The following is a 12,959-nucleotide window of genomic DNA, read 5'->3' on the forward strand; positions in this document are numbered from 1 at the left end:
AATCTATCTAATATTACTCGTGGTAAATAATGATCTCGCACCAGTATAAACTGGGTTAGTCTTCATTCGATTTTCATCTACTGAGTTATAGCAGTCTCACACACATTTGTTGGGAAAATTACCAAAAAAGTTCTGAACTTATTATAATTGTGTCAATTCAGTCATAATTTTTTTTTTTTACCGATTTAATCATAAACATTTTTCAATTGTGCTAATTTAGTCTATCCGGCCAAATTTAGCCAACCGGCACTAACGTAGAGACCTGATGTCCGACGACATAAGCTTTTAATAATATTTAATTTTTACTTGTCTTTTTTTCTTTTCTTTTTTCCCTCCTTTTCTTCCTCCTTCGAGGCCAGATGCGACGGCTGGCTCAAGAAGAGCTCATCCCTGCAGGCTGGCGAGGGCGAGGCTCGCCTCGCCAGCCCAGATCTCGCAAAATCGGCGACTCCTGGAGCCCAAACCCCGATTTCAAGCAGGTCTCCCTCGCGGATCACCTCCAAAGGTACGGTCTTTCTCCGTCGCAGTCGCCTGATTTCCTCGCGAAGAATCGGTTCTTGCTCGATGCTAGCTTGCACGACACTGAAAGATCACTAAGCATTTTGTCCTCAGCTCAAGATTCCCAACGAATTGGGGGTCTCTTTGATGAGTCAGTATCCTGGGGTTTTGGAACATGAGTTCCTGAGGAAATGGGATTGGGAGGTGCCTCCCCGAGAAGACAACAAAGCTCGAGCAGAGACACGACCAGGACTCGCTCGCCCAGCGTCGCCTCACCCGGCGAGGGCGAGGCGGGCCCTCGCAGTCAATGAAATATGGCCAAAATCTCTGCTTTCTTGCCTTTTTTAGAAAGAAAATAAATTTTAAATCCATAAATGAACAAATAGGCCGATAATATCAATCTCGCACTTAATCAGACAGAGTCGACCAGATTTGGCGTCACGGCCGAAAGAGTGTCCAACCGCATCTTCTGGAGGTGAAACTTGTTGTTCACCAGTAAGCAATCGATCGACCTAATACGAAACCAAGAACCGCAGAGCTCATCCTGTAATTTGCTGATGGAATTGGAGACCACCACACCAGCCAACGGTTCATGGCGTGTTCAGCTATCAATCACACTGCAATTTTGTTGTTTGAGCTTTTCATTGTACAGGAAATTACAACGATATGCATACAATTTCCAATGTCACTCTGTGTTTACACTAACCAACTATACACTTCAGTTCAGACTACCATCGACTATCTTCCCCGGTAAATATCTTTAATTCGCCTTTAATCGGATCCAAAATGCCACTCGCTCGCGTAATACGAGTTCGGCAGGCCCACCCAGAACTTGAACGCCTCGGCCGCTCTCTTCCGCTCCACCCTCCTGGCTTGCCTGGCCTGAGAAGCGTGCTTGCTGGTGAACATTCTCGAATGCATCTCCACATAAATCCTCTTGTACTTGGTCTTGTTAGGTGAGATCCCATTCTCTTCCATGCACGCCACGATCTCCAAGGCCTTCCTGAAGAAAGCGGCCCTCACGCATATGTCGGCGAGGGCATCCAAAAGGCCCTCATCCGGTTTCAACGGCGGGAGAGACGGCGAAGTATCAGGTTTCTCGCATTTTTTACTCGCTCGACACCTTTCCTTTATCTCATTCCAGAGCAAAAGGGCCTCTCCGGGTTTCCTGGCCAAGGCAATGCCACTGGCAAGACTACCGTAAGTGGCGACATCGGGGTATGCCCCGTTCTCTTTCATCCTCTGAACAACCTTCTTCGCTTCTTCAACCAACCCAAGTTTGCAATACCCTTCCACCAGCATGTTCCAAGCTGCTGCATCGGGTTTCACTCTTGGATCTTGGATCATCTCGTCGAACACCTTGTGCGCCAGCTTCGGTTGCCCAGATGAGGCAAATGCTTTCATCAATGTAGTGTAACTGATCTTGGTTGGGGCAATCCCTCTCGCTCGCATCTCGTTGAAGAATTTGAGCGCCCCCGTGCTGTCATCAATTAGTATACATCCGTCGATCAAGGTATTGTATGATACCACATCAGGCCGTACCTCCGCGTCGCTGGCCATTTCTTTGATCAACTCCTTGGCCTTGTCCATCTGCAGTTGCTGGCAGTAGCCCTTCAAGATTATGTTGTAGGTGATCCTATTTGCAGGAACACCAATTCTTTTCATCTCAGCAAGCACCCGACGTGCTTGATCCATCGACCCGGCCTTCACTTGCGCAGAAATGACAGTAGTGTATGAGATGTGGTCTGGATGCCTAGAGCTGTCTTCCTCATGCTGCATTGCCTCTAGCATCCGGACTGTGTCCTTCACACGTCCCGTCCTCATATATCCCTTCATTAGGGTAGTGTATATTCTGGAATTGGGAGCGTATGAATTCGGCAACAATGGAGGGTCGCCTGAATTCGGTTGGATTGAATTTGGAAGCAACTTCGCAAACACAACGATTTCACCATCATCTCTAACCAAATCTATTGTCTTCAATACTTGTTCATATTCATCTTCATCTTCCTCCTCATCACTCAAATCTTCCATATTGGCATCCCTCAGAATCTTGCAAAGATCTCTCCTTCCTTCTCTCATAGCCTGCACTATCTTCCCTGCAGTATCCAAGTCGCCAAAACCAACATAGGCAGCGACGAGTGAATTCAACGTAGTCATGCACAATGGAATTCCCTTCAAAAGAATCATCTCCAACACACACACAAGCAAGTCCTTCCTATCTACTCTAGCACACAACTTAATCATCACGTTATAAGTCAACGCATCAGGCTCAGCTCCGAACTCGGGCATTTCATCGAACAGTTGCGAGAATTTCCCTGTGTCGCCCAAGTTGGCGCACGCGTTGAGCGCCGCATTGAACGCGGCCGTGTCGGGCCTCGAGTCAGCCACCACAGCAGGGTCGGCGACTTTACGAAGCCGCCGCGTCACGGCCTCGAAGAGCCTGAGCGCCTCCGCTGGGCCGTCGTCGCCGGACGCGGAGAGGCGGCTGACGACGGCGCTCCAGGCCTTAACGTGGGGGAGGTAGCCGGAGCGGAGCATGGACTTGACAACGGAGGAGGCGTAGAGGGTCTGGCCCGCCTTCGCGGCGGCCACGGCGAGGAGGCCGAGGGAGTTGGCGTCGAGGCGGCGGAGCTGGCGCTCATCGCGGAGGCGCGTGAGGATGGACTGGGCGCGCGTGAGTCCCTCGAGGGTCTTCTGGTAGGACAGCTGCGACACCAGGCGGCTGAGGCAGGTGGGATTGGGGAGGTGGGCGGACTGCGTGTACGCAACCCAGGCTGCCTCCGTCTTCCTCTGGCGAAGGAGGGTCAGGAGCTTGGCGTCTTGAGAGTACGGTTTCGGAGGAGCGAGAGTGGTGGCGGCCGGGGAGGAGAGAGAGAGGTCTCGCGTGTCGACTGTGCCGTGGGCGCAAGATGGCCACTTGGGTTGGGCGGTGGTGGGGGAGGTCGTGTTGGAGGGGGAGGCGGCGGAGAGACGCGGTGGAGAGAAAGTGAGCGGGAAAGTGGAAACGGAGTGGGGGTCGGTGAAGAGGAGGAAGTGGGAAGTGATAGAGGGTTCATCACTGGTCCATCGACGGAGGAATCCTTGAAGAGTGTCTGAACTCTTCTCCTTCTCTTCTGCTCCTCTGAGAGTAGTGAAGATGGAGGGACGAAGAAGGTGGAGAGGATAATGACAGAGAGAGACAGAGTTCTTACTTGCGCGCTGTACGGTAAACACGTGAGCCCTTCCAATTTATATCGTTAGATTATGTGGGCCCCCTTTCCGACCAGCATCATCCAATGGTTGAGATGGACTAACACGGCTACTCCAAGTGTAGGATAGAATTGCTCGAGTGGAAGAGGGATGGACAACGTCGAGCATATTCTGTCCCCTCGTTCTCGTCACCTCGTTGGTTGGTCTATCCAGGACCGGTCACTGGATTCATTTCGCATTTTCAAAAGTTACTGATAAACTCATTAATTATTGTCATGGGGATTTTGTTAAGGAATCTCTGTTAATTGGCGTGGACATAAGTTCTTTCTTTTCAAACCTTTCAGGCACTGATTTTTCTTCAATAATTACATGTGCGCCTTAAGAAATCTCATAATTGTAGCAGCTAAGGCTGACAAAATAAAAAGTTGGACGCCATAACTTCGGAACGAAGATATTGCAATTGAAAGATCGAGCATTTGAAATATTCATACATCGAACTTTATGAACTCCACTTGGGTGTTCACCTAGTCAATTTACTCATCTAAACCGGTCTCTTTCAATTGTCAAGTTCCATAAATTCGTCCCCCCGCATCTTTTAAAGTTAGGGCCCTCTAGATGTATTAAAAATCTTAATAGGATTCAATGCCTCTCGTAAAATCGACCTCATTAGAACTATGATTGCATTATCGCCATTTGATATGGTTCGGATTGAAGATGGAGCCTCCACTTTAGGCAGGGGAGAAAAATTTGGAGGAGAGGAAGCATGACTTGGACAAAAATATGGAGTGCATAATTTTCAAAATTGATATCTTAGGTTACTCAAAAAGTCCTAAAACCCTAATTTTACCTTATTCAGAATAAGTTATTCCACTAGGGTTTTGCTTTTAGCTTTGGAATCGGGAGAGAGTGCACAAATATGATTACTCGAACCTTGGCCTTGGCCTTAGGAGTGATGAACACAATTACCACTTAGATGATCAGGGCTAACCCTAATCCTGACATCATAACCAATTGTATCAGCTGGGCCACCACATTCATGGGAGGGATCGACTAGGCAGGCAATTCTTATCATGAACACCAAATCCACTTCTTCATCCCAGACAAGAAGGACAACAATCTCCAGCCGCACCCAAGAATAAACAGGAAGTATCACGAGGGATGATTAGTGGAAAAAAAAGGAAGTGAAAAGCTCTATCGAGCGGTCGGCAGCGCGATAGACTCATCGATCGATACGTAGTTCTCGGTCCCGGGAACGTCAAAGGCATCCATGTTAACGGACGAGTGGAACGAGTTCCTCGACAGGTCCGAGAGGCCCTCCCGCGTCGCCAGGGCTTCTCTCTCGATCAGCAGCGCGTCCTGGATCTCCTTGAGGACCTCCGACATCGATGGCCTCATGTGCCCGTTAGCCTGGACGCACATCAGAGCCTTCTCCGCTATCTTCCATATCGACTGGATGTCGTAGTCATCGCGTAGGTTCGGATCGATGATGCCTTGGATGTCCCCGCTCTCTATGTGTAGTCTCGCCTATGACAAGAGAGTGCAACATGTGAAGGAGCATACAGTACGCGTGCCGGACTTCGCTTCGGTAGGATAAAGGTTTTGAAGAATTTGCAAAACTATCAATGAACAGGCTTTGTCGCACTTACTGCACTGGACTTACCCATTGGACTATGTTGCGACAGTTCGCGCCAAAGCTTTCATTAGATATCGCTTCCCGACCCGATATCAATTCAAGAAGAATGACGCCAAAACTATAGACGTCGCTCCTGTCCGTCAATTGCTGGGAGATGTAATACCTGTCAAATTACCTCAAATATAAGAAAGTGAACCACGGATACCCTATAGTTAAAGTATTTAAATATTAAATCACGTCATTGTGTAATAGCTTAAGCTTCACATAATATTAGAGCGGGAGATGCTGAATTCAAAATTTTCTAGACCCCCCATTTACCTCCCATATTGTATATTTTCACGTCTTAGTCTTAGGCCAAAGTTCAGCCTACATACGACGGGGAGCATCAATGGCATTTAAAAATTACACAGTGCTTTATTCTAACAGCCAAAGCAGCTAATTGGTATGTGATTGCATCAGTTAGTTTGCTACCATTTTCCCTCTGGAGGAATCAACACTAACCGAATAAGGTTTCCTTCAATGGCACAGTAACTTCAAAAGTGAGTATGAATCAAAGGCATCTGGGCTTTGGGAAGTGGCATTGGTGAGTGGTGACAGATAAGTCGAAATTGCAATTTGCCAATTAACATCATTTTCTAATGGGCATTGAGCATTGAGCCAAGAAGAATTATAAGGTGAGACACAAACACATCCTCACATATGTAGCCGAGAGCTAACACAAAGAACGGAGTTTCACGGAATATGCATCTTGATGGATCTTACAACCACGGTAATGGTAACGAATCTTGGAAAGTCAGAAGAAGCAGAAAGGCTTTTTCAGAAGGAAAACTGTGAAGGCTGAGATGCATTCATGAATAAGTGCAGAACTTGCCTAATAGATTTTTCAAAACATGCCCGAGTTGATGAATCCCCATTTCAGAAATAAAATTGCATCGAGACATAATGACACCCTATTAACTAGCTTCAAATTCATAATAACTAAATACCCGTTAAGAAATAGAAGGTGTGACCAAAAATATGCCTTACTCGGGGTCCAGATACCCAACAGTTCCTCGAACCACACTCGAGACGTGGGATGCTCCGTCAGCTTGAGATTTTGAGAGACCAAAGTCTGAAACTTTTGCTTTCAAGTTGTTGTCCAGAAGAATGTTGCTACTTTTCAAATCTCTATGTATGATGGCTGGAACACATCCAGTATGAAGGTACTCAATCCCTGAAAACGATGAATGACATTACCAACTTCGGTAGCTAAAATGACTTCTACAGCTAATTAAACCAGTTTATGGAGGACTACCGACCTCTTGCAGCATCTTCAGCAATCTCAAGACGTTTGATCCAATTAAAACTCCACTCATGAGTCAATGGACCTTAGAGATAGATATGTGAATTAATATAGATGTATGATCACAGGCACACAGCATAACGAAGAGTATGATCTTACCATAAAGGTGCTCTTTAAGAGTTCCATTATGCATGAACTCGTAAATTAGCATGTTTCTCCCGTCTTCTTGGCAATATCCAAGGAATTGTACCAAATTCCTGTGATGTATTCTTGAAAGAAGAGTCACCTAGATCGCATACAGCATTAGTTATGCTATTTAGCTGAAAACTGATGCTAATGACGCTAGTCTTTGTCAGTGCAGAATACTAGTTTCATGAATATCAATCTAAGTGACAATGGGTTGGATGATATCCAGATAGTAATTCACAGACGAATGCTACAGAAACATCAACACTGAAGACTTACTTTGCATCAACTAAAACTTAAGGACATGAAAAAGTAATTATACTGAGTCCCCACTAAGCACGCAAGGGACTTCTGTTATAGCTTATTATTTCATTATTCACTTCCCTAGTGATTTGAGTTTAGTCAAGAAGATCTCAGCAGTAGCATGTGCTTACTCCTTGTAAGTACAGAAAACCATATTAACTTGTGATAAGTTCATTTAGCAGATCCCAACAGAGACTAGAGAGGCTAAGCATCCCTACCCATAGTGTTCAAAATTTGGTACAGTTACCTCATTTGAGAACTCTCGCTTTCCTTGATAGGAATCATTAGTCAGAACCTTGACTGCAATTTCTCTTCCATCTGTCAGTTTTCCATAATAGACAACTCCGAATCCTCCAGAACCAATTTTCTTCTCAAATTTTCTTGTGGCATCTTCAATTTCTGACAGCATAAAGCAATAAGCAGCTTCTGTAGGAGCATTACTCGAGGAAGAAACTAGCCGCTGCGTCGGCAGTATTTGCACGTTGTCATCTAGCAAAGATTACACGAAAAAAATAAGAACATCACGCGATAGAGATGCCAACACAACAAGATGGATACATCATTCCCTTGATTGCTCCAAACTCATACCATGCTTAGTGTTCTTGCCTCTCTGTATGAACAGACACGAGGCAATTGTAGCTACCAGGAGAACAGCAGCTCCGACTGATGAACCAATGATAATCTTAGTCTGGCTTCCTCTGTTCCCTCCCTCATGAAGATTCATATTCCCGGTATAGCTGTGAACGGCGGTGTTAAGATGCTACTGGTAAATAATTGGACAACAATACAGGAGCAGCAAAAAGTATGGAAAAATAAAAACTCAGTTTGAAAAAAAGATGAACCAAGTCCAGATATAGCTATATATAGGGATTAAAAGAAATGGTTCAGAAAAAAGTGAAAAAGTAGTGACACAATTTGGTAGCAGAAGCTATCTGTAATGCTGTGATCCCATATCTGGGGCTACTGCACCTAAAATTTCAGAAATGAAAATCAAACTCCTAAAATATGGATCTCACATTGTTTCACTATGAGAGAAGTATAAATTATCTAATTATAATTGAATTGTTCTGCAAAAGATTGTGGCAGCTACAACCGTAGATTGAAGCTATTAGAAGGCACGGCACCACGAAAAACTTAACAACAGAACAAGCCATTTGCTATAATCAGCCGATCAAAAGTTAATCCAATTAGCACAAAACGCAAGAAGGTGACAGATGAAGGATCTCTACAGATCAAAAGGCGAACCCCTAACACAATGTTACAGAATGACACAGAATACTTCAGTTTTCGGCTAGATAAGGATCCGAGCTCCAAAATGTCTGGAATCCACATCTGAGAAACCTTTCAGTCAAATAAATAAGGCCAACAGTAAATACTGGATAATTTTTATGACAAAGTAAAGGTGTGTTGGGAGGTCTGGCCAACAGCCATACTTTTAACTCATCTACCCCATCATGCCAACACAAATAAAAAGTTTCCCTTGCTTTAGCTGGCCCTTCGCGATTAGACCAACATACACAGAATTTAAACTAAATGTGATGAGATAAAGTGTAATGTGTGCATTGTTTCAGGAGCATTCAGCATCGCAGTAAAACTTAATCAGAAGTTGTACCCACTTCAGATTCAACTTTTTGTTGAGAAGACCAGATGGCACCGTGCCTGATAACATGTTATTCTGGACATACCTACAACCATCAAATTTAGCATGTGGGTAAGGTTTTTACTCAGGTACGGAATAAAAGCTACCACCGAAAATTGTTCATTAATCAACAATTGCATCAACACTTCATTCAAGGCCCGATAATCACATATATCAGTCAGATCCACATGTGAAATTCATAAACACAATGTGCTAGTTACTTGAATCGTCGCCGTGGTAAATGAGAAATCCTCATGTAAGTTTATGAACACTTACAGTTCCTTCAAGTTTGGCAGAGTTGCGAGAGAGGAAGGCAGCTCACCAGTCAAGTGATTGTTCTCAAGATGACTATCACAAAAGAAATTCATCAGCATTAAATTTTCCAAGTCCATTCAAAGAGGACAATCCATGGAGCTTACATGATCTCCAGGTTCATGCATGAAGAAAGATCAGGTATTGAACCAGTGAGTGAATTCCCGTCAAGCCACCTTCAGAAAAAAGCCAAGGCATACTTCAAAATAAGACATGAAAAGTTCGAGCATAGACATTGGAAAGAAATAAACTACTATCAAGTGGAAAAGGAACTTCTACATAAACTTACAGCTCAACCAATCCGCTCAATTTTGCAATGTCTGAAGGAATGTTTCCGGTCAAATTCTTACTAGATAATGTGCTGCAGAAATACAATTTATAACTTCAAAGCTTGATCATCCATACGGCGTTGACATGCTCCTAGAATAAGAAATGTGATCACAAAAGCACTTCACAAGAAGTAGACATATACACTGCAGTTATCAGTGGAGGCGAATCTGAGCTGCAGCGCACCCATGTCCATGGAACTGGCAGGCACGGGTCTCCACCTTCCTGTGCCCAAGCTGCTGAGGTATAGGGTGAAATTATGCTAGCAATAACTCCTCCTGCAGTTCATGGAAAAACCGTAAGCTAAACAAATAAACTTCATATATCATGCTCACAAAGGGCAGATCCAGCCTAATAAAATAGATGTGCCAGAAACAGGGCTCTACAAGCTCACACCAAGTGATAAATCACAACATGATCATCACATTAGCAGCAATCTTACAAACTACAAACTCAGTGGAAATTGATCAAGGGACTTACCATCTGGAGAACCATCGATTTTCTTCACATACTTGTTTATTTCCATGGCATTCAATAGTGGACCCTTCGAAGAATCTATTGTCCGCGCGAACTTAAAGGACAGTACAAATGGGAGGGTTATGTTCACAAATCCTGGCTCATACAGGCGATACTTGCCTTGAGCATTTTCAATTATATTGACAACAGCTTTGCTGATATCAGGTGAGCCTGGGAGGATCAGCTTGAATTTTCTCGTGTCATTGGGAGCCAAATCTTCGATCTCTGCAAAGTAGGAATATGCCCAGCCACAACCGAGAAATCCGTCCAAGTTCAAGCGGTAAGTTAGTAATCCATTTGTTCCGACTACAGCAGTCTGCATAACTTTTCGAGGTGGCTTCTCATCATGGTTAACATCAATTGGCAATTGGGTTGACACCTTTTTTGTGCCAGCAGCCACGTCGACAAGGTAGTTTGCTTTCTTTACAGAGTCAGACTCCCATATTCTATCGAATGGATCATCTGGATACCTAATAAAGAAGAACTGCATGTGAGCAATAAGGATGACCAACTCATTTGTAGTATAGACTCTTTTCACCCAGGAATCATAAAATACACATGTTTTCCACTTCTTCTTAAATTGCAAAAGCCATGGTCAGAAACTAGTCAAACAGCCGAGCAATAAAAGCTGGAACAAATACATACACAATGTTCTAGATATACCTGACTGGCTCTTCACTTTCTGCACCAAAATTAATCCGGGCAGAGGTACCGAGATAAAACTGGTTTTCATAGTCAGTGTAGTACATCGAACCATTGAACTGACGGAGCTCAAGGGTAGATATGAATGGCTTGCCTGTAGTAGCATTAGATAGGCACACATCGATGGTAGGATCTGAGGCCAGAAATATGAGCTCTCTCACTTCTATAGTACTGGCATCAGAAATGGCAATCGTGGACCAATAAGTAGGTCCCAGGGAGATCTCGAAGCTTGGGTACACGTTATCGCTGTCAAAGTTCCCATACAAGAATGTCGCTCTTATTAAGTATCTTGTCCTAGTGGTCACATTTAAAGTGTAACAGTACTTTCTGTTATCGGCTGGGAAGTATCTCAATGTCGTATATTGAGTCCTCGTCTCATTGGCGAGAGAAACGTTAGTTATTTCTCCAAAGGTGAATTGGTCATCCGGAGTCCATTCCAGCCCAATCTCATCGGTGAAACTCTGAGATCCTCCACAATCCAAACTAACAGAACCTGCCCAATGAAATCATGCATATCAGTCGGCCAACCCAGCACAAATTATGAAATCAACAGAGGTAGGAAAAAGGTTATGAAGCTTTTGATGTCGATAGGAACCTTCACAAATTAGAAAAGCATCAATCACACGCTATACAAATTACCAGAAAATCGAAATCAGGTAGCAATCTTGATATCTTGATATACAGTGAAGAAGGTGTGAATTCTTCAATTCACTCACTCGAAACATCAAAATAAAAGAATGCCTTCATCTGTCTATAACAATTTGTGTTATGAACTTTCACATAGATGCTAGATAGGATTTTCAACGAGACAGGAGGACCACACATTTTCCTTTTAGCAGGAGTGATTAGCTACACAGTCAGTTTCTTCGGTACAAGCAGAGGATAGAAGAACCACTTCGAAATTAAACACAGAAATGACAAGCATTCACAAGATTGCATATACAGATGCGTAGAGAAATGCCCAACCTCAACAGAGCAACCACATAATTAATTAGCACGTTGAAGCAAACAGTAACGGGTAATTCTAACAACTGAAATAAGCAAACAAAAGAATGAGCCTTTAAAGAACGAAAACTAAGGGTAAGAATCATCATCCGGAGAACTGCTCAAAACTCATATAACTAAGTCCTACAAAAATTACAAATTGCTATAATAAACGAAGGCAGGTCTTAATTTTCAAGATACTTTTGCTTCACCAAAGTAAAGGCAATCAAGAGATTTAACAGGGGTGGAGAGAGAACCTGGCATCTGAGCAGTGGAGGACTCCATGAGAAGTGGAGTGTAGAAGATGAGTAAGAACAGGAAGAGTCCCCTTCCCATAACTGCGTCTTCTCTGCGAGTCCCAGAGAGAGAGAGAGGAAAGATTGCCCAAAAGAAAGAAACTGAGAAAAGCTAGTCCGTGTGTCAGCAACGTTCGATTAAAAACAACACGGAGAGAGAAAGAGAGAGCCAATGGAACGAACCCCTTTTTCTCTTTATTTCAAAGGGCGAAGAAAAGGAGACGCTTTACAGGAGAGAGAGAGAGAGAGAAGAAATTTGGTAATGGTGGAAGCTGCAGTTCCAGCAGATAGTTCCCAAAAAGAACCTAGCGAGAGAAGAAGACGATGAAGAAGAAGAAGAAGCAACTCAGCTTCTTGCCATTTACAGAGAGAACGGGCCACAAATCGCAATCATCAAAAGCTGTAAGAACGGCTTCAAATCCGTTCTATCATCGGTTTCACACTTGTGCGGGTGGCGTGGCGCTGAGCTCGAGCTTCGTTTTGTTAGAGATGGACACAGAGCCGTGGTGGTGAGGGCGTCGTGTGTCGCCAATACAAAAGTGGACTGGACAGTGTAGAAGCTGGGACTCCGGCGACGACTCGCTGGAGCTAGAAGAAAATCTTAGGAACATGACGAGATTCGGCCCCTATTTAAAGCTTTAAAGGAGGAGGGATGTGGGGGGGGGGACCCACGGTCACCATCTGGAGGTTCCGGTCTTGGCACATGGCATGGGCGTGGCGCATTCGCATCAAGAATCGCGTGGCCTCACGCGCCAGCAACATTCCCCCATCGCCTATGGCGTCATTATTGCAGCGACAGGGCTTAATTATCCGTGCCTGCTCTAATGATAGCAACATGTGACTTTGATAACATGTTGGTAACAATCGTCTCAGGATGGCATGGTGGTAATCAGGGGATTTAGCCAATGCTCTAAACGAGAGGTGGGTAATCTTGCGGCTGTGATTAATTGGGTGTTAAATGATAATGCGTCCGTTCTTGGACAATGCATGTGAACTTACACATGCATTAATTAATCGATTTGTTCTAATTATTGGATCGAGCTCTAAATGAGAGTTGTGTGATTTAACCGTTTGGACGTTGATTCGTTCGAT

At 44.2% G+C, this 12,959-nt stretch overlaps 2 protein-coding genes across 2 annotated transcripts; both read right to left on the reverse strand.

Moving 5' to 3' along the window:
* Window positions 1-1,104: 1,104 nt before the first annotated feature.
* LOC115749772 (pentatricopeptide repeat-containing protein At3g09650, chloroplastic) lies at window positions 1,105-3,874 on the reverse strand. Its single transcript, XM_030686743.2, is given in 2 exon segments — window positions 1,105-3,453; window positions 3,456-3,874. Coding segments are annotated over 2 exon segments (2,283 nt in total). The 5' UTR covers window positions 3,555-3,874; the 3' UTR covers window positions 1,105-1,269.
* A 716-nt stretch (window positions 3,875-4,590) lies between these two features.
* On the reverse strand, window positions 4,591-12,481 carry LOC115749704 (probable LRR receptor-like serine/threonine-protein kinase At1g67720). The gene is made up of 16 exons (XM_030686637.2): window positions 12,051-12,481; window positions 11,829-11,920; window positions 10,549-11,080; window positions 9,850-10,355; window positions 9,515-9,647; window positions 9,332-9,403; window positions 9,150-9,218; window positions 9,007-9,078; window positions 8,708-8,776; window positions 7,680-7,828; window positions 7,339-7,580; window positions 6,762-6,888; window positions 6,619-6,687; window positions 6,347-6,533; window positions 5,348-5,483; window positions 4,591-5,211 (listed from the first exon to the last, which is right to left on the reverse strand). The coding sequence occupies exons 2-16, from the start codon at window positions 11,905-11,907 to the stop codon at window positions 4,879-4,881; spliced, it is 2,775 nt and encodes a 924-aa protein (XP_030542497.1). The 5' UTR covers window positions 11,908-11,920; window positions 12,051-12,481; the 3' UTR covers window positions 4,591-4,878.
* Between the last annotated feature and the right edge of the window lie 478 nt (window positions 12,482-12,959).

Source organism: Rhodamnia argentea, chromosome 7, assembly GCF_020921035.1.
Source record: "Rhodamnia argentea isolate NSW1041297 chromosome 7, ASM2092103v1, whole genome shotgun sequence".
Lineage (NCBI taxonomy): Eukaryota > Viridiplantae > Streptophyta > Magnoliopsida > Myrtales > Myrtaceae > Rhodamnia > Rhodamnia argentea.

Bases quoted from the DNA above. Each gene is read 5' to 3' on its own strand.
- LOC115749704 (XM_030686637.2), bottom strand. From the start codon at position 11,907: ATGGGAAGGGGACTCTTCCTGTTCTTACTCATCTTCTACACTCCACTT. The intron at 9,648-9,849 runs GTAAGTCCCTTG...CATGAACTGCAG, and splicing joins AATCGATGGTTCTCCAGATG to GAGGAGTTATTGCTAGCATA. The intron at 8,777-9,006 runs GTAAGTGTTCAT...TGATGGTTGTAG, and splicing joins CTGCCAAACTTGAAGGAACT to GTATGTCCAGAATAACATGT.